At 37.7% G+C, this 19,703-nt stretch overlaps 6 protein-coding genes across 7 annotated transcripts in view; 4 read left to right on the forward strand and 2 right to left on the reverse strand.

Moving 5' to 3' along the window:
* The window catches only part of trc (Serine/threonine-protein kinase tricornered), a 35,743-nt gene extending 34,845 nt beyond the window's left edge, over positions 1-898 (reverse strand). Inside the window, exons 1-2 of the mRNA XM_088029330.1 lie at positions 668-898; positions 279-394 (exon numbers count right to left, since the gene is read on the reverse strand). The gene's annotated coding sequence lies outside the window, so the exon portion shown is untranslated. The remainder of the gene's footprint in view (positions 1-278; positions 395-667) is intronic.
* Positions 899-998: 100 nt separating this feature from the next.
* Taf11 (TATA-box binding protein associated factor 11) lies at positions 999-2,263 on the forward strand. Its single transcript, XM_088029336.1, has 4 exons — positions 999-1,286; positions 1,343-1,445; positions 1,490-1,674; positions 2,068-2,263. The coding sequence occupies exons 1-4, from the start codon at positions 1,154-1,156 to the stop codon at positions 2,199-2,201; spliced, it is 555 nt and encodes a 184-aa protein (XP_087885462.1). The 5' UTR covers positions 999-1,153; the 3' UTR covers positions 2,202-2,263.
* Positions 2,264-2,344: 81 nt separating this feature from the next.
* LOC148179833 (uncharacterized) lies at positions 2,345-3,557 on the forward strand. Its single transcript, XM_088029337.1, has 4 exons — positions 2,345-2,481; positions 2,842-2,982; positions 3,031-3,159; positions 3,414-3,557. Exons 1-4 carry the CDS (start codon positions 2,448-2,450, stop codon positions 3,476-3,478), a joined length of 369 nt encoding a protein of 122 aa, XP_087885463.1. The 5' UTR covers positions 2,345-2,447; the 3' UTR covers positions 3,479-3,557.
* A 664-nt stretch (positions 3,558-4,221) lies between these two features.
* On the reverse strand, positions 4,222-12,894 carry Unr (cold shock domain-containing Unr). The gene is made up of 10 exons (XM_088029327.1): positions 12,779-12,894; positions 9,032-9,559; positions 8,673-8,980; positions 7,802-7,981; positions 7,550-7,749; positions 7,295-7,502; positions 6,466-7,248; positions 6,213-6,421; positions 4,602-5,180; positions 4,222-4,550 (listed from the first exon to the last, which is right to left on the reverse strand). Exons 2-10 carry the CDS (start codon positions 9,123-9,125, stop codon positions 4,382-4,384), a joined length of 2,730 nt encoding a protein of 909 aa, XP_087885453.1. The 5' UTR covers positions 9,126-9,559; positions 12,779-12,894; the 3' UTR covers positions 4,222-4,381.
* Positions 12,895-12,930: 36 nt separating this feature from the next.
* LOC148179835 (ataxin-3-like) lies at positions 12,931-14,343 on the forward strand. Of its 2 annotated transcripts, none has more exons than XM_088029335.1 (2): positions 12,931-13,201; positions 13,251-14,343. In XM_088029335.1, exon 2 carries the CDS (start codon positions 13,364-13,366, stop codon positions 13,976-13,978), a length of 615 nt encoding a protein of 204 aa, XP_087885461.1. In that variant the 5' UTR covers positions 12,931-13,201; positions 13,251-13,363; the 3' UTR covers positions 13,979-14,343. The 2 variants fall into 2 exon arrangements, with proteins under 2 accessions (XP_087885461.1, XP_087885460.1); XM_088029334.1 differs by having other exon boundaries at positions 12,932-13,201; positions 13,247-14,343.
* A 2,119-nt stretch (positions 14,344-16,462) lies between these two features.
* Positions 16,463-19,024, forward strand: LOC148179836 (sulfhydryl oxidase 2-like). Its single transcript, XM_088030456.1, has 2 exons — positions 16,463-18,514; positions 18,583-19,024. Exons 1-2 carry the CDS (start codon positions 16,717-16,719, stop codon positions 18,591-18,593), a joined length of 1,809 nt encoding a protein of 602 aa, XP_087886582.1. The 5' UTR covers positions 16,463-16,716; the 3' UTR covers positions 18,594-19,024.
* The last annotated feature ends 679 nt before the right edge of the window (positions 19,025-19,703 follow it).

A 19,703-nucleotide genomic window follows, 5' to 3' on the forward strand; every position in this document is an offset into this window, starting at 1 on the left:
ACCACACGGCATCCCACCCAAAAACTTTGGAATCATAAAAACAGGAACGCAATTTCCTTATGGATTCATCAACATTAAAAACTTTGCGATATCCATTCCCCCGACTCCAGAGCCATAAATCCTTATCCTGTAAATGCAGCCATAAATCTATTCCTCCACAAAGGTGCTCCATTTTTAATGACTGTCTTTCATCTTTCCCTAGTTAATATCCCTAATGGGTGCAGTTTTCAATTTTCCGGGTATTTCTAATGGGGAAACGAAAGGGATTGGGATCTTACCTTCTTGATTTAGCGGGGTAATGGTGGTGGTTGAAGTAGGAGCCAGTGCAAGAAAATTGGGGCACAACAAGCCCCATCCAACGCTTTAAGGCTCCCGAACGGCTGTCGGCGAACACCTGCGCAAAAAAATTCAATGAAACCCATGAACAATGCTTTTCCAAGCGTTAACCCAACATAACGGGTTTTCCAACACAATGCACAACGTAGGTGGAAACGGCCTAAAGCCTCCAATTCCACTTCCACACTCAAACTACTTCAAACGTTCATTTAATAGCAAAATAAAGCCAAAACAACCCCCGCAAACGTGCCATGGGGGCCCTGTCTCCCCGATTTAGCACGTTTGACAGTTGTCATTCCAACAAACAAAAGCCTCCAACTGTGCCACTTACAACGTGATTTTGTTGCAGAATTCGGATGAATATCACACTAGAACATGGTGAGAGTCTAAGAATAACCGAAAAAACGACAATAAACAACGACAACGGTCAATTGACTGGTCCCGTAATAAAATAACGAAAAAAAAGTTTCTGTGACGGTTACGCGAACTCCTGAACCGGATACCGTAACACAATTTTATATCACTGCAAATGAGTAATCAGAGTCGATGTAATCCCATGTTTTTACAAAATCTGCGATATTTTCGGCACAATAAACAAATTATTGTCAAGCATGAAAGTGATATATTGACTGGAATTTGACACTAGCGCCCTCGGATTCCTTGGTAACCAACTGAGCTCTGCAACTGTCACCGCCAGGGGTCGCTAGCGCTTACGTCAAACGTCAACGTCAAAACATAACCAATTTTTTTCTTTTCAAAAACTAAAATTATAAACAACTCTATTTATGTGATTTCTGATAATTCGTACTGTGTTGAAATGGACTCCTTCTCGCGGGCTGCAGAGTCTTCAAGATCCAGCACTTACGAATCGATGGAAGAAGACTTCGCCTCCACGTCAATGCAGAGTTTCAAGCAGGAACACAATTTGGATGACTCCCATCACATGGACCGTACGAATTCTACTTCTATCTAAACCGAAAAGGTTAAAATCTATTTTTTGATTCAGATATCATCTTGCCTGAAGCGCTACAGAACACCAGCACGCCGTCCAAGAGAAGGGAAATCAAAACGAGGAAGGAAATGGAGGAGGAAGAACGGGAGAAGATGCAGTAAGTCTGGGTATTAAAGAGATGATAATCATTTTTTTTGGAAGGGTTTTAGTGTCCAACTTCACAGAGGACCAGCTAGATAGGTATGAAATGTACAGAAGATCTGCGTTTCCAAAGGCTGCAATCAAGAGACTGATGCAGACTATCACAGGCTGTTCTGTATCGCAAAATGTGGTTATTGCGATGGCTGGGATTGCCAAAGTGTTTGTGGGAGAGGTTGTTGAAGAAGGTGAGAAAACAGAGGAGAAATAATTGGTTTAAAAAGACAATTTGTTATATCATACTGAGAAAAACCTCACCGTGCCGCATTGCGATAAAAACTCAATTAGACGGGTCGCAGTATTAGGAAACTCATTTACGACTACTAAAAAAAATGCATTAAAGCAATGAAGTTATCCCAAATCTGGCCCTCGCTAATCTCATTGCGTAACGGAATTATCCTTTCGCAGCTCCTGGATCTAAAATAAATTGCGCGTATTTTCATTGAAAGCTTGTTTTGTAATTAAAACGTCAATATTTAGTATCAGTTACTTTACCCTGACCCTGAGTGGTATTATCACGGGAAACCAAATATTGTTCAGCGGTTTCACAACCACATCGTTTCAAATACCTGATTTTATAGCATTGGATGTAATGGAAGAACATGGGGAGACCGGCCCCCTACAGCCCAAACATCTGCGGGAAGCCGTGAGGAGAATGCGGCTTCAAGGTGGCATCCCAAGCGGAAGAGACTACAGATCGCATTTCCGACTCTGAATTTACGACTGTTTTTTATTTACTGTATACTGTGTGAACATAATAAAAGCCCTTTTCTATTTTATTGGTGCTTTAGTAAAGAACAAGAACTTCATTATCAGCGTAATTGTAGAGTGGGAAGCAGAGGCCAACGACTTCGTTATCACAAGAGGGAAGACATCTTAGTTGCTGTAAAGATTTACTGGTGGTTGTATGGTCGGGTCTAGTGCTTCCTGATTTGAAACCGGCTGTAGGACCTAGGTTACAATGCTTACGAAACTTATTGTTGTGTTTATTTTAGGTAAGTGCTTCAAGGGGGTAAAACCGTAAAATTTCCCGACTCTCGAGATTTTGCGTGCTGTAATCGAAACACCCAAATTTTGGGGTAAACGAACTTTGTCAACCGTCCAATTATATCACTCCGACTCCGGAAGAAAAATATTTAAATTCGCTTATCATCAAATTGTGATTTCAATGCCACTTTTATTTGAAAATAAACACAGTGATTAGAGTTTTTTCATATTTTATGTGCCGTCATTATTCCATTCACGACTGTTATCTTTATGATTAAAGTCTAAAGTTAGTATGCATCCCGGAAATCGATACCACCAACGGGGCGAACTGAAAAATATTTACATCCATTCAACCAATTTTCTTCCAGGTTTAGAACTATGCTCAGCCTGTGATATGGACCAAACCAAACATGGATGTCGCATTCAAAACAAAGTTTGTGACTGCGGTTTCGGCTGCATTTCGGAATACCGCTACGACAATATGGCAGAGTGCCAAAATGCCCTACGAGGTACGAAAATGACGATAATTTATCATTCGTAATTTGGAAAGATTCCAGGCAAACGACGCGACATTTGTAACCCCAACCCTTGCCTTCATGGCGGTTCATGCATTCAAATTTCTCAGCGCCCTAAATACAAGTGCCAGTGTGAAGGAACGGGATATTTTGGTCTCCGATGTAGTAGAGGTAATGTTATCACTTGGTAGATAGCCTTTGACATTACACAAGCGATACATTCAAACATTTGGTCTTAATCAATCAAGAGTTTACAAAATATGTTTGGGAGCGTCGCGGGAGTTTTAACGAAAAGACAAATATTAATTTTATTTAAACTCACTAATAAAAACGGTTCGTAATGTGATGAGGTAAGACTTTTGAGCGACTTTTTTCCGTTAAACAGTCAAATTATTACGATACTTATCTCCAGTGTGTGCTTTCAGCGTGTCCCACCCCCGGAGTGGGCCCCACCGACGCCATCTTCCCATACGAGTGCATAGTTATATGAAATTTATCACCAGTGTTCCATAATCCTCATGTGTCATGTATTTTAGTGTTTATGAATAAAAGACAATTTTTTAATAGTATTACTTAGTATATTCCTTTTGAAATTAAAACAATTTACAAATAGAAAGATAATCCACATTTAATATTGTAGTTAATTTGAAAAACTGCATCACAGTACCCACATCAACATTTGTAAAAAAAAGTCACATCCAAGTGTTAAAACATTAACGCAAAAAAAAAGAAAAAACTCATCTAGTTGCGCAAAATTTAGGCACTATTATAATCAAGTGTGACTACTTTGGTAAACGTCGAGATTTTTGTGATTATCACAGAAGAAAGCGAAGAATGAAGGCGGAGACACATCGACTATATCCATTACAAATATGGGATGCTGCGGGTACTGCAGAGACTGCAAACTAACATTACACCTAAATGGAGTTTAAATAAAAGTTACAAAAGGTCTTATAATGTAGAGTTTACTTATCGATGCAGTCTTCTCTAGATCATAATCTAATACCTTAACTCTGTATCCTAATAATAAATTCATTGTATTCATATTTGTCAATGGATTATCATTTTTTTTTTAATTTTTTTGGTTTGTAAGCAGTGTTTTAAGCACAGTAAAACTGCGAACGACTTTGTTCAATTCAACATGTATGAACATTGCTACGACTAATATTGGTGTGTATATAACCGAAAAGGTTCTTCCTTGCCCTAGTTAGGCATTTTTGTTTATCATAACAATTTTGCAATTTGTCAATAATTTAATAAATATTGTTCAACCATACGTAATAGGACTTATATAAAATACAGTATAGCCAACTCCACTGCTAAGACAAGAGTAAGTTAGTTACTACGGTAGTATGACATGAATGAGAATGACTTAACCAATGACTATTTCTCGTTATTCGACGACTGTCCCTGGCAGACGTACCACACGTGCTTCCGCTGAGAAACCTTTAGAACCATCTGGTCCTTTCGGCTGACGCACTACTGTTAATCTCGGTCCAGCATCGTCCAAGGACACAGTACGCAGTCTGCTAATGAGGCGTTCCGGTCGAGCTTGAACATCACTAAAACTCCAAAAATAAACCCAACTCCGCAACACCGACAAAGAAACATACCTCACTTTAACAACGCTGCATGCTGAGGATTTTCCGCTTCTATGGTTAGTCACCAGAACAAACTCCACAGTGTCACCAACTTGCAAATTGATATTATCCTTTACTTCTGTCATATGGAAGAACAATTTCTTCCCCTCTTCAACTTCGTAAGCTAAAAATCCAAAGTGCCCCTTGATCGCATCCACTGTAGCTCTCAGTTTCTTTCTCACGGCAACAATATTGGCAGCTCTACCGGTTGAGTCTACCTGAAGTTGCACATGATCGCCCACTTGGAGCAATTCACGCTTGTTCACCAATCCCATGATACCGAATTCATATTCCAGAGGTTTTTCATCAGGTTCTTCGGTTTTAAGACAAATCAAACCGGAATACTCGGTTTGGTCTGGATTCACTGAACGCAACGGGCGCACCACGGTACCGTCAAGGACATCACCTATGACTGGGGGTAAGTTGATCGTCCCTTTCGGGATGATTTTGACGTTTTCAGCTGAAGAACACGTGCCCGAATTACCGCGACTGCCCAAGTTGTACTCGACTTCTTGGCCCAATTCGAGGCTGTTCGGGTCGCCCTCGAAGTTACTAAAACGTGCAATTGGGGTAATTAGTTCAAAGAGTTAGGTTTTAAATCCTAACAAATTATTAAAGTTTTGAAACTTTGCAGAAAAAATCCTTGAGTCACCAGGAATTAAACAAAAAAAGTTCTCTCACCTAACGGGGATCTTCATCCCTTAAAATGGGAGTAAACACCCCCAGAAAATGTTTTCCTTATTTATCTTTATGTATCTTCCAAACCATTATTTTAGAGCAAAAATAAAGATAATCAAAAATATTTGAAATCAAATTTTCTAACAAAAATGTTCTATTATTTTTTTGCGTACAGCGAATGCAACTCGCGCAAATACAGCGCGAAGTTTGGGGTGAATCGGAGCAGTCAACAAATTTTAGAAAAAAATGCACTGAAAAAGTAAAAAATCACTAATTCCTAAATCGATCGATCGAAAAAAATATTTCTACAGTATGTTCAAAGAATATGCTCGACAAGCCTCGCATGTTAGCTATCCCTCTTGTAGGTAACATCTAAAATAACTTGGTTAATTACTAACTAAGTAAATAACTAATAAATTTTGAGGTCGAAACAACCGTTATGCTAATTGTGTAATTAAATTATTTACAGAAAAACTCCTCAAAGGCCTAATAGCAACGCTCTAAAATTATAAATCAATCTATCGTACAGTTTGAGAAAATTGAATGTTAAATTTGAAAAAAGAACAAAATGGATTATAAAGTCACAATCATGAGGTCATTCGCTGCACGCAAAAAATGGACAATTTTTGTAGAAAATTTAATTGTCAATATTTTTTGTTACTTCTATATTTGCTCTAAAGTGAAAATAGTTTAGAAAATAAATGAGGAAAACAATTTTTGGGGTGTTTACCCCAATTTTAAAGGATGAAGCTCCCACGTTAGGTGTGAGAACTTTTTTTATTTAATTCCTGATGCCTTTCGTAATTTTTTCTGTTGATTATCAAAACTGTAATAATTTGTTTTTTTAACGGTCATTTTCGATCAAATTTCCCTGGACTAGATGATCAAGGGTAAAATCAAACTCACCTGAAATGGAAAAATACTTCTTTATCATGTTGAATAGTCTCGATAAATCCAAAGCCATCTTTCAACGCTGCTACAAAACCTTGGTAAACTTGACAATTAGTACTAGTTCTATGTTTAATTCCGTTCGTTTGTGTAGCTGATTGCACGACCTGGATGTCAACTGCTATTAACTCTTTGTTTCTTTTGACTTGATTCACGTTAAATTCGATCTGAAATAAAGAGTCAGTAAAGATATTTTGTTTGATTGACGCACCTTGTCGCCAAGCCTCGGGTAATGCTTCATATCACAATCTTTCGAGTAGAAAGCAATGGTCTTTTTGACGCCGTTCACTTGATAGGAAATCAGTCCCGATTCGGGAGTGTGTTCGCCGTTTTGGCTTTTGGTTGGACTTCTATTGAGCCACATAGCAGGAGGAGGTATTTCTTTAACCACGGTCCCTGTCTGCTCGTTTTCAACTCTAGTCTCAAACTGGACCGTTCCGTGCGGCAACCACTTCATTCTAATGGCACTTTGTCGACTATTGGAAAACGTACTCGTCTGGTCTTGAACGACGGTAAACTCATATTCATCATTAACCTCAACCTCCCTGTCCACATCCAAGATCTCGTTGAAATGGAAAAACAACCTCGCCTCGCGTTCAACGCATTTCAAAAACCCAAAACCTTCTTTAACTGATGCCACGACACCTTGTTCTCTTTTCTCGCCCGACACCAGAAAACTTTCATCGAGTAATGAGATGTGAGTGGCTCTGTTGAGACCATCGCGACGATCAGTCGCCACTTTAAACTGCACCCAGTCACCATGACGCAAGGTAAAGTCACCTCTTTGGTCTTTATCACCAAACGAAATTTCCACTTCTGAGTGATCGGGAGCACGGTAACGAATTCGACCGGGCAAAGCGTCAGTTTGATGACGTGCATTGGGCCCACGGTCCAACGGTTTCAGCACTTGGCCTTTGAGAATTTCCGGCTTCAGGTCCTCGAAAATGACGGTGCCGGATGGCAGACGAGTAATGTTGCAAGCCACTTCTTTCCCCTACAAAAGGCAATTAGTTCAGGCAACAACATAAATGCTCGCTCACGTTGCGCGTCTGAATGGTAAACTCGACGTCGTCTCCTAATCTGAGTTCTTCTTTAGTTTTGGCTTCGGAAAAGTGGAAGAATATCTCTTTGACGACATCAGCCCTCTCAATGAACCCGAAACTCTCCTTCATCGAACAAACCACCCCTTGGTATTTAACAGGATGTGCGGGATTCTCAAGTCGAACATGGCACGCTCCCAAATTACCCCTAAAATAAAATCTTACCCTCTGCAAAACGTGATTTACCGTACAAACCTATTGTTCGTCGCAATCTGAAAACTGACTTTATCCCCTGATCTCAAAGTTACGTTTCCTTCCACATCATCTTTGGTGTATGGTAAAAAGAAACATTCTCCTCGGTTCTCATAACTAATTCTACCTGTGGTATCACCCCCTGAGCCTTCACCCCTCACTTCGGTGGTCACTGTACCCGTCACTCTTTCTTCACTCATCACCTGTGATCATGACTGTCTAAGCAAACAAAAAAAGCGGAAAAAGTGACCTTACCACTTCTGGCGCTATCTTTGTCACAGCGCTAGCAATTGGCTTGCCAGTTCTTCTATCATATGTCATTTCAAATTCGACGGGATCGCCGATTTTCAGATGTTCTATGTTACCGCTGAACTGGCTAAAGTGAAAAAAGAGACGGGCCTGTCTTTCACAACATTGGATGAATCCGTACGAGTGCTGTGAAAAAATAATCTGCGTTATCTTTTGTTTCTAACATGGTGTTCTCAGCATTAAAACAATTAAATAACGCTCTCACTTGACGCCTAGTTCATGAAAAACGTGTCAGCTGGTAGTAAAAAGATTGTTTCGGGGAAAAAAAGTTACTTTTTTACCCCGTCAGAACAATAGATATTTTGTTTTAATTAACTGCAGGCCCGCAAATTTAAATTCCCGACGTACATTTCTTAACTTTGAGATAAAAAAGAATCAAATAATGAAAGCATTTAATTCTTATTAAAAAAAACAGAGGTTGTAATAACGAACGAGCAGATTAAAAGTGATAAAAAAGAAATATGAACAAGTCGAGCAGACTTTAATACAAACGATATTCCTGCAGATTATCGGTGGTTTGCTTTTATTCACAGTTCTGTGTATCCGAACACGAGTCAGTAAATTATCATAAAAGACGTTTGGGGAAGCTGCGATTTATTTGCTCTCTGAAAGACCGAAATCGTTTATTTGCAGCCTTGCAAGTGGCGACCACATTGATATGGAAATTTTGACAGTGATGGTATCGATTGTAACCATATCGGCGCTCCCATGCCAAAATGCGTTTAAAAATTCCCCCCAGGTCAAAATGTCTTTTAGCATGGAAGCGCCGCTCCTATCAAAACTTTCAACGCTACAAAGATGGAGTGGAGGAAATTACCAGTAGCTTTTCGATGATGCCCGTCTCTCTGGTGCCCAAGTTCGACGAGTTGGAGTCGTAGCTGCTGTTGTTGCCATTAGAGAAAACATTGTTGGTGAGTGTGCTGTCTCCGCTACTGTTGAACATGTTGTTCGAGTCTAGGGAAAACGTGCCAATGGGGAAACGAGAATTTGTGTGTGTTGTACTCGATGATCCGTAGAGTCCGTTGCTGAATGAAGACGACTTGTCCTGCAGCAAAGGAAAGTCTTGCCCGAACCGTGAATTTGTTGTGGAGCGATTTGTAAAATTAAATGCTTGAGATGATTTGCCTAAAAGATTATTAATGTAGCTTGATTTTCTAAGCATTTACGGCGTGATACCGTTGCTGGTCATAGGTTTGAAATCGATGATGGCAGAATCTTGATTCATGGTGTCGGGCGGCTGGAAGGATTTCCACTGAGGATTGGTGGACATAGTCTATCAGTACAATGATTTATCTTTTCACTTCTTATCGTTTCTTAAGTGTAGTGAATATCACAGAATGGTTAGTGGTATATGTAAATACCCCACAAAGTCAATTATGGCAGCCGAGACCGTACTAATAAAATTATCACTCCTACTTTGAAACCAAGTCACAAAGGTACAATATGATCAACAAACTTCACAATAATATATTGTTATACAATGTTACTAGAAAAACAATCCAATATGTATAAAAATTACTATCCACAGTCACTCAAAATTTAATTATAACAGAAATATAAATAAAAAAATCCTCAGATGTCTTCAATGCGTGCTGGGTGCGTATTGTGCTGTTATGCTCATAATTTGTCAAGGCCAGTGGTTGCGCTGATACTGGTTTACTTTAAATTTTCTATGCTAATTTTGAGTTTCCTTAGTTACACAAGCTGAAAAAAAATACAAAATTAAAACCAAATTTTAATATTCGTTTACACAACAAACAATCGTTTCTTATTACGAAACCCCAACCACCTTGCTTCGTTTCTTTTGTTATACAAATGCCGCGTTCTTGTAAATTTCATGAAATTACCCCGCACAATTGCTCTGGACACATTCCAATTAATTTCAAATACAACGTAAGGTCAAGATCCACAAACATAAACCTCAAAGAAACAATCAACAAAAGCTCATAATTTCAGATCCAAGAGTAAATATCCCAAAAGGAAATCGCTCCGAGTTCGCTCTACCAAGTCAAATAAAACTAAGAGAGCTCCAGAAATGTTATGACAAAGGCATAAACTTTACTGGATACAGAGTGTGCAAGTGTTTAATCATTCAAAAAACTGGGAATGGTCTTAGGGCGTTTGAGTTACTAAGATTTATCGTTGTTTCTAAACTAGATAAATCCCTTACAATCTTGTACTGAAATCTTTTCAGTTGTGGAAATAAGCAGACTGTATAAATCACCGACTTTGCAAGGCTGTAAGAAAAATTCATAGCGACTTCCTACACTATCTGCAGTTGTGGCTGGTTTTATCAAGTGTAAATGGCAGTAAATCAAATTTGTTTGGCGCACGTTTACGGCCTGTAATAAATTGAATAGATTCCTTCCGTTTTAGTAATTGATACGTAGGTGCAAACAAGAAATTTAATCAAGTCAAAAGGACATAATATTTAATTATCCGCGAATTCAATTATAACTCATTCTGAAAAAAAAATTGATTCATTGGTCGTGTTTTTAATTTGTAAATGGAGTTTTGTGAGTTATTTTAACCAAAGCAGGGACAAGCTATTTAAAAATTAAACCCATAGAATGGGAAAACGTAAAAATAATCCCGTTCAATTATTAACGCGGCTCCCGTTAATTTTACCAATTGGATGTGCATTTCTAGACTGTCCTGGCATTTGTATATTGGTACAATCCGTAAACAAAACAAACTTCAGAGTTAATAAATAAAGCGTGTATATATACTTGTTGTGATTAAGGAATAGCTCAAGATTATTACTTTTACTATTAATGTAACAAGCCCGACCTGCATGAATAGAAGTTTGAACCGTTGCCAGAGTAATGCAATTCGGTAACTTTTCCGAGTATTAACCAGTGGCTGCATTCATTCTCACCGCTGAATTTTTGTTTCAGAGTCTACAAATTATACAGTGAAAATGTCAAACTCCATTTACAAAGTACCAACAGGGGGAAATGTGTTTGGAGTAGCTTAATTAAATGACATTTAAATGACTTTTATCCTGTATAAAATGAGGTGAATATCACGCACTTCATAACGGGCAAATTATTTCCAGTACTCTGCCAATTCCAAGTGTAATTTTTTCATGCAATGCGTTTTTTACTGGAAGTTGACAACGTTGTAACACGCATCAAACGATGCATCTGTAATATTTCGCATGACGTAACAGATCATTAGAAATTATAAATCACGATAATCAAAGAAAAGCAACGTCTGTGAAGTCGTGACTCTACTATTGTCCACGCCAATTTCCCACTGAATGAAAATAAATGGAGGGTTTTAACGAACTTCAAATCCCTTGTGCTTTTTATAAAAATATACTTTTATGTCAATTATACCACTTATTATCTTTTATTCCTTGTTCGTACAGTTTTAAGAGTGAATTTTAAACTGCAAAGTTAGTTTTAGGCAACTGTAACGATACTCAAACAACACACTTGCCAGAGTACCAAAAAAATCGATAAGAATGAACGAGACGAATTGGAAATTAATCTGGATGCAACTGGTTTACTGTTCACTGATTTGTTAAATCTCTTTTAACGCTCTTCATTTTTAATTCTAGCAAACTTTAAACATCCAAGGTTACGCTTGTTCGTTGCTACTGCGGAATTTATTAATAATATGTTTAGAAACTTTTGTTTACTAATAGTGCTGCTTTTGGACAGTATAAATTTGTAATTTTACAATGTTATAGGTTCGTACATATGTTTAAAAGTGACAGAAGCGAAGTTATTGCCACGATTTTATTTATATAATTTCCAGTACTAGATGGGTCCCAGAAAAGCTGAGCTTACAATAAAAATATGCCAATATACCAGCTTAGCATCATGTTAAATTTTATTGAAGAGGACACTTCTTGACAGTTTAAAAACCTCAATTCTGAGTCAATGGAATAGCTGACACCTGCCAATTATTTGATGTTTTTTTTGTAAAGTCAAAACACATTCACACCATGTCAGAAAACCAAATTAAGAATTCAATTGACCACTCTGTAGTTTTATGGTTTCAGCACATCTTTGTTTTGAACTGCAGACAATAAAACCACAACTTTTACTGAAAATTAATCGATACAATAGTAGACAATCAAAAGATTTAATTAAACATTGTACGTCTTGAGGCAAAAAACTTCATAAATTTATGATTCATTTAATTTCAATGCACGATAATCTAAAAATACATTTGCCTCTCTTTTCCAATTAAGTCATATTATCTCATTATTATCCAACATTTCTGGCTGATTACGGGTAAAAATACCCACAAAAAAATTGAAATGATTTACGAATTTACGGCATCTACAGCCACCACCACTGCTCGAATAATGGGGTGAATTATAATCCCCTTGGAGAGGAAATTAGGACTAATTAAGGAAAACAACAGTTGGGATCCCGGTTCCCCGGCATTTTATTATTGAATTAATTGTGGGTCGTTTAGTTTTCCGTGAGTTTTGAGGTTTTGTCTCTATAATTCCGAGTTAAAAATGACTGCGGTGTCAACAAGAAAGAACTTGCATGGCTTTGTTCAGTTTTCGGCACTAGAATTCGCCGCGTTTCTGTATTAATTTATCTAAAAAGCCCCCATTAACCGGGGATTGAAGTAACTGCCCCGAGCTGAGAAACATGTGCATTTGGGGCAAGGGGTAAAACAACGGTCAAATTATTGATTTGCTTACAATGGATTCGTTCAAGTCATCAACAACCCAACGAAGGCTGAATCTAGAGGCATGAAAGCCCCCATTCGAAATACCCTTCAATCAAGACACCACAAACCCGTAATTAACTGCGTAGATTGTGCGGCACAAAAGATATAAGAAGTAAGGGTTAGAGGTGTTCGCGACTTGGAACTTACGGACAAAAAATACATTTCTAACTGTCAAAACGAACAATATTCAAGGCATGGATAGTAGTGAAGAATATTACGTACTTTTTGGAGTAGTTTTGCTGTTAATAATACGAAAATTTACAAAAATTTCAACTCACCACGACACAGCACAGCACTGACGACATGCCGCCATGTTGAATGTCAACATGATCGGTAAAAACAAAACCAACCAAAAATCCTGCGTTCTGATTGGTCCGCGTGATCACTTTTCATTTTTGTTTAGTTGTCAAACTGTCAATTGCGTTTTTTGGAAAATTTTAGATTTATTTCTCCTGTGACGAAATTTTGGAGATTTGTACACTTGTTCTCGATTTTCATTTGTGTCTCATCGTATTGAACCGCTGCACGAATTATGACACGTATCGGTAAATTAGTGTACTTAACCTGATCTATTTTTATCCGATTTTTTATGGAGAACTACAAAAACCACCCAATTTAGGAATGGATGCGATTTTTCACGAAAAGGTAAGGAATTTTCGCGCTCCGCTGATTCTAACCTAACTTTGGTAGCAAGAGGGGTCCCTCTGCGCCCAACACTGCCTCAATTCCTTGCTACAGGGCCCCTATTTTACTGCTGTCGATTTAAGCGTTTGGGCGGAGAAACTCGACGAGGAAGAACGCGTTAGAATGGCGGAATCAGGAGAAGAAAGTGAAGAGTATAAGAACTTTCTTAAGCAACCTTCAGGCAATATGGATGACAGTGGGTATTTTTCAATCCAAGTCATCAGTAAAGCCCTCCAAGTGTGGGGGCTCGAAATAGTGCCTTATACTAGCGCCGACGAGCGAGTTAAAGACTGCGACCCCGGCAAAATGCAAGCATTTATATGTAATTACCAAAACCACTGGTTCACCATTCGTAAAATAGGCAACCAGTGGTTTAACCTGAACTCTCTCTTAGCCAAGCCTGTTTTGATATCAGACACATACTTGGCTTTGTTTTTAGCCCAGTTGAAGAACGAGGGTTATTCCATTTTTGTGGTGTTTGGTGAACTGCCCCCTTGCACTGCCGATGAAGCTATTAGATGTAACCCTGTTGTGCCACCTTTAAATACCACTCCTTCTTGCGAAGAAGACGCTGAGTTACAAGCTGCTTTAAAATTAAGTATGAGTCAAGAGATTGAGGGATCATCAAACTCGGAAGACGACGAGTTACAAAGGGCACTCATGCTGAGTTTGTCATGTGAGAATGATGAAGAATCAAATTTGAGGAAAGCGTTGTTGATGAGTATGGAAAACTCGTGACACAATAAGCGTAGATAATTTTAGGAAATACTGACAAGATTCAAGACACCTTTAGAGGTGATCAGTTTACTAACATTTTACTGACACTTATTTCTTAGGTGGAGATCATTTCCTAATACAACTAATTGTTATTATTGATCAGAGTTTATTACTTTTATTTCGATTATATTATATTACACTTTTTGTTTGTGTATTTTTAAGACAATCTAGTTGTAGAATTTTTTCACAAATATTGTTTTAGTATATTATTTATCAAGAGAAGTACCTGCAAGATATTTAACTTTGGATGAGTTTATTTCAGCCGCATACAACATGTTATAATTAATTATTCTGAACAATTAATATGTACTTAATAAATTATTTTGTTAAAACTTAAATTTTATTCGTGGCTACACCAAGATAATAACTGCGTCAAATTTCTGATATCGATATCTCGCTTATTTTTAGAGTAAACTTAAGTTATTATACATCAAAGAACGCATAATTTTACGCAGATTTCAAATTTGAGATTTAAATTCAGATCTAACAACAAATAACTAAGTTATGGCCGATCAAAGTTTCGGAAAGTTGATTTTCATTTTTCCTCATTTTTCATGTTTAATTTTTTTTATTTTTGGCCATAGCTTGTAAACTGTTTGTCCGATTGGTCTCAAATTTAACCAGTAGATAGATTTCGAGCTCCTCTTTCGACTAATGTAGAATTCAAAGCTATTAATCGTCGTTTTCATTTTGAAAACATTGATTGAAAATCACCCTAAAAGGTCGTTTTCAAAACAGTTTTTGGCCAATGCCTCGTTTATTTATTAAGCAAACTCCACAAATTTGGCTCTCATTTTACGCAGAATGTCACGCTGAATCCAAAAACAAGAGAATTTTTGAATTTTCGTCAACAAATAACTGAGTTATGGCCGTTTGAATTTTTGGGTTGTCGCCAGAGAGCCAAATTTTTGAAGGTTTAAAACAATTCGTGCTCGATATTTCGGAAACTATTTCAGATATTGAGATGCGGTTTGCGCCATCGTTTTTCTCGAGATTTTTTACATAAGAAGTAGTTCTTTGATTTTTCTACAGTCGAAGTTTGCAGATTTTCGCAAAAATTCATGGTTTAAACTATGCCAAATTTCTGATATCGATATCTCGCTTATTTTTGAGAGTAAACTTAAGTTATTATACATCAGTGTACGCAGAATTTTCCACAGATTCCAAATCTGGAATTTAAATTCAGATCCGACGACAAATAACTGAGGTATGACCGATCAAAGTTTCGGAAAGTTGATTTTCATTTTTCCTCATTTTTCGTAATTTTTAAAGTTAAATTTCTCGGAAACTATTTGAAATATTGAGATGCGGTTTGCGCCATTCTTTTTCTCGGCTCATTTTACGTTAGAAAATGTTCCCAAAAGCACAAAATTCGATAGTCAATTTTTCGCGAAAAAAAACTTTGACTCAAACGATGAAAATTTTTCAATTTGTTTTATTTTTGCCCATAACTCGTAAACTATTTGTCCGATCGATCTCAAATTTAGCCAGTAGATAGATTTCGAGCTCCTCTTTCGACTGATCTATAATTTAAAGCTATTAAACGTCGTTTTCATTTTGAAAACATTGATTAAAAATCACCCTAAAATGACGTTTTCAAAACAGTTTTTGGCCAATGCCTCGTTTATTTATTAAGCAAACTCAACAAATTTTGGTCTCATTTTACGCAGAATGTCACGCTGAATCCAAAAACATGAAAATTTTTGAATTTTCGTCAACAAATAACTGAGTTATGGCCGTTTGAATTTTTGGGTTGTCGCCAAAGGGCCAAATTTTTGAAGGTTCGAAACAATTCGTGCCCCTTATCTTGGAAACTATTAAAAATATTGGGAAACCGTTTGCACCATCGTTTTTCTCGCAATTTTTTACATAAAAAATAGTTCTTAGATTTTCCAAAAGTCGAAAGTCGAATTCATGACTAAAATTTTGTCAAACTTCTGATATTGGTATCTCGCTTACCTTTTGAAGTAAACTTGAGTTTTACTATACCTAATTTTACGCAGGATTTTGCGCAGATTCTTAATCTTGGATTGAAATTCACATCCGACAACAAATAACTAAGTTATGGCCGATCAAAGTTTGTTGATATGGTTGATAGTTGATTTTCATTTTTCATATCTTTAAAGCTAAATATCTCCGAAACTACGACAAATATTAAGAAGTTTCCGCCATCAATTTTTTCGCATTTTTGTTTTCTAAAAATCCGCTCTTATGCATCCCGAATTCAAAGAATCAACAATTTTGTGAGATTAATTTTACCTCCAATCTCGGATCAGCTGGTCTCAATTAATCCTAACCTCACTTGCAGTAGCGCTAGATTAAGTTAATTCATTTCACATCAAATTATGGTAGAAGTTTGTGTCGAATTTTTAATCTCTTAATCAATAACAGATAAATGCTTTATTACCGCTTTATTACTGATAACAGCCAAACAATCAACTTAACAGTAACGTCAAATCTGACATCCTACGGATGTTTAGAAACGTCATAAACATCTGTATTTGACATTCACCCATCTGTATTTGACATTCACCAATTTGAAAAGTAATTTTGAGCTAGAGAAAGAACATTTAATGGCACAACCCAATCAAGAATCCTTATCATCGCAATTATAAATAACAATCGCTGTGAATCTGCATCTCAGTGCGGTGGTGATCGGCGTGTGTGACGTGTACCGGCCATAACCTCTACTGATAACAATGGAAACATCTTTAAAGCTGTGCATTATAGCCCTCTTTCTGACTCTAGCGGCCCAACGTACCAACAATGCGTCCCTTTCCATTTACGAGCAAAAAAAATATAAAGAATTCCTTGAAGGACAAGGCTTGTACACCCCCGAGGACGACGTTACAATTCTGACAGTGGACAACTTTAAGTCTCAGATAATGGGAAGCCCCCAGGCGTGGCTCGTGGAGTTTTACAACAGTTGGTGTGGGTTCTGTCAGCGATTCGCACCTTCTTGGAAGGCGCTAGCTACTGATGTTAAAGGGTGGAGCGACATGGTCAAAGTTGCAGCGCTTGATTGTTCAGTGGATGAAAACTCGCCTATTTGTAGAGAGTACGAGGTTATGGCGTACCCAACATTGAGATACTTTCACGAGGGGTACAAAGCCGGCCCACAGAACTTGGGAGTGGCGGTGCAAAAAGGGGATGATGTCAATACGCACCGGAAGTATTTAGTGGAGCGGCTGATAACGGAACAGAATGAGTTTAGAGGGGCGCAGTACCCGAATTTGTTGCCTTATGCACATTCCACAACGCAGGGTTTGTTTGATGGGGTGCCCAGTCAGGTCCAGTATGCATTTCTTGTGGTTGAAAGTCCCGGGACCTCCTTAGGGGCGGAAGTCGCCCTAGATTTACATAAAACCCCCAATATCGTAGTGAGGTACTCTCACAGTAACAACACAGGTTTGGTAAAACAATTGGGAATTAACACAGTTCCCACTATTGTCACTTTGGATAGGAACAACAGAGTTGAAACCTTCTCTACTGTGGAAACTAGAGAAGATATCAAAAACTCTATCACTCGGAACTTGCAAAACAAACACGTTGCAGTAACTGACGAGACTCCCAACCAAGAGATTTTCACTGGAAAATGGCTGGACGTTAAAGTTCCTGACATGTCCGCTATAATTCAAGAACGAGCGAAACAAGCCTTGAAAGAAAGAATCAAAAGAATGGGGGACGCAGTTTTCCAGATGGATTTAGAAACCGCCCTTCGCTATTCCCTCAAACATGAAGTAGCCACAACCAAACTGATCACCGGTGAAAAGTTACAAGTCCTGCGAGCTTTTCTCAATGTACTGCGTAAATATTTCCCCTTTGGCCGAAGAGGTCAACTTTTTCTTACCGAACTTGCAATGACAGCCTCCGAGAACCAAGTTCAAGGCTCAGACATCGCGGATATTGTGAAGAGAGCTGAACAGGAAGATAGTCTTGTTTTTTCAACCCCCCAGCAATGGTTGGCGTGTAGGGGTAGTTCCCAGTCGTATCGGGGCTACCCTTGCGGTCTCTGGCGACTTTTCCATTATCTGACCGTGAATGCTGCCGATCAAAACTTTAACAGTAGAATCGCCAACCCGTTGGAAATCCTCGAAGTTATGCACGGCTACATCAAAAACTACTTCGGCTGTCACGATTGTAGTCAACATTTTCAAGAAATGGCCGCTCAGAGAGACATGAGGAATGTGTCTTCGCTCGACTCTTCAATTTTATGGTTGTGGATGGCGCATAACCAAGTCAATAGGCGGCTCGCGGGGGATCAAACCGAAGATCCCGAGTTTCCGAAAGTTCAGTTTCCGATAAAAGAACGGTGTCCGCTTTGTCGGTTCACGAATAACACGTGGAATTTAGTCGAAGTTCTTCATTATATGAAACAAGTGTATAGTAATATTAACGTGCGGTATATCGGGGCGGACACCACAATTTTGCATAATGGATTGGAAAGCAGGCTCGCCACCAGTGGATCTTCGAGCATTTTCAAATCTTTAGATATGAGTATGTGTTTTATTTTATACGTATGTTCTTTTTTATTATTAGCTTTACTAATACGTATGTTTCTAAAGCGCGGCTATAGGAAAAAGCCGTACGTTCACGACCTCTTGGGCAAAGTATGACGATGGAGAGTCCTTGGAACTACAACAACGACAACTGATGTGATTTAAGTTTAAGATTTATTTATAGTTTGCATCACAGTTGTACAATTCCTTCCAAACAAAGTTATCGCAGTTTGCGAAAGCTGACCTTTTATCAATCGATTTTTGTAAATATGTAGAGTATTTTGTTAATAGGTACAAACGATGGGAACATGTTTTAGATTTAGACAAACTTCTTTGACTGATTTTGTAAGTTCTGTTCAGTGCCGTTTGCTCTTCATGTCACTAGAACTGACCCTGACAATTATTACGTACACTTTTTATTATATTTGTTATTCCTTTGTAAATTGATAATTTTTTACATAATGTATTCGTCCGTTGAATATTGTATAATAAAAACCAATTATGATCACTTGTTGTTTAAATTCTCGTTTTCCTTGAAAATCCGCAAAACATCATTTACCATTTGTTTTATTAAGTAACGAATTACATAATTTGTTTATAAACACCGAGTATAGCAATCAAAATATACATTTTTTGCGCTACATTGTTACTGATATCTCAAATTATTTATTGTGTAAAAACCCACATAATGGTTGTGGTCACATTTATGTACAAAAACCCACAACAGGCATTCAGTTACAGCCTCAAACTCGGTTCCTTAATAAGTAGAAATTATCGTCTGGAACGTAACAGCAATTTAATTACAACACCCACGGATAAATTTAATGTATTTTGCATTATGATCGATTTTACGTCGAATGTTTAATCAATTTCTATGGGTGAAATTGTTCAAAATATTTTAATTGTTCCTGTTTTTGTTTTTGTTTTTTTGCTTTGCAAAAAAGGGAAAACTAGTACTCTTATTTTTTATCTAAGGAGTATTTGTTTGTCCCCGGTCAGTTGAATGTAGTAATGGACTTTACGAGGTTAATTTTTCGAAGGCAATAAAAACAGGCAATATGTGCATTTAAACAAAACGAGGTTTTTAATGTAAAGTGATTTTCATATTTTGTTTAAAACTAGCAATGAAAATGAGTCTAGTTTTGTATGTAATTCCGAAGTACCTACATAATTTATTTAAGATAAGA

This window comes from Gnatocerus cornutus, chromosome 2 (genome assembly GCF_029298725.1).
Source record: "Gnatocerus cornutus isolate USDA-ARS CGAHR chromosome 2, icGnaCorn1.1, whole genome shotgun sequence".
Lineage (NCBI taxonomy): Eukaryota > Metazoa > Arthropoda > Insecta > Coleoptera > Tenebrionidae > Gnatocerus > Gnatocerus cornutus.

Bases quoted from the DNA above. Each gene is read 5' to 3' on its own strand.
- Taf11 (XM_088029336.1), top strand. From the start codon at position 1,154: ATGGACTCCTTCTCGCGGGCTGCAGAGTCTTCAAGATCCAGCACTTAC. The intron at 1,287-1,342 runs GTACGAATTCTA...TTTTTGATTCAG, and splicing joins TGACTCCCATCACATGGACC to ATATCATCTTGCCTGAAGCG. The intron at 1,675-2,067 runs GTGAGAAAACAG...CTGATTTTATAG, and splicing joins GGGAGAGGTTGTTGAAGAAG to CATTGGATGTAATGGAAGAA.
- LOC148179833 (XM_088029337.1), top strand. From the start codon at position 2,448: ATGCTTACGAAACTTATTGTTGTGTTTATTTTAG. The intron at 2,482-2,841 runs GTAAGTGCTTCA...ATTTTCTTCCAG, and splicing joins TATTGTTGTGTTTATTTTAG to GTTTAGAACTATGCTCAGCC. The intron at 3,160-3,413 runs GTAATGTTATCA...GTGTGCTTTCAG, and splicing joins TGGTCTCCGATGTAGTAGAG to CGTGTCCCACCCCCGGAGTG.
- Unr (XM_088029327.1), bottom strand. From the start codon at position 9,125: ATGTCCACCAATCCTCAGTGGAAATCCTTCCAGCCGCCCGACACCATG. The intron at 7,982-8,672 runs GTAATTTCCTCC...ATTTTTTCACAG, and splicing joins GCATCATCGAAAAGCTACTG to CACTCGTACGGATTCATCCA. The intron at 7,249-7,294 runs GTGAGCGAGCAT...TGCCTTTTGTAG, and splicing joins TTACCATTCAGACGCGCAAC to GGGAAAGAAGTGGCTTGCAA.
- LOC148179835 (XM_088029334.1), top strand. From the start codon at position 13,178: ATGGATGCGATTTTTCACGAAAAG. The intron at 13,202-13,246 runs GTAAGGAATTTT...TAACTTTGGTAG, and splicing joins ATGCGATTTTTCACGAAAAG to CAAGAGGGGTCCCTCTGCGC.
- LOC148179836 (XM_088030456.1), top strand. From the start codon at position 16,717: ATGGAAACATCTTTAAAGCTGTGCATTATAGCCCTCTTTCTGACTCTA.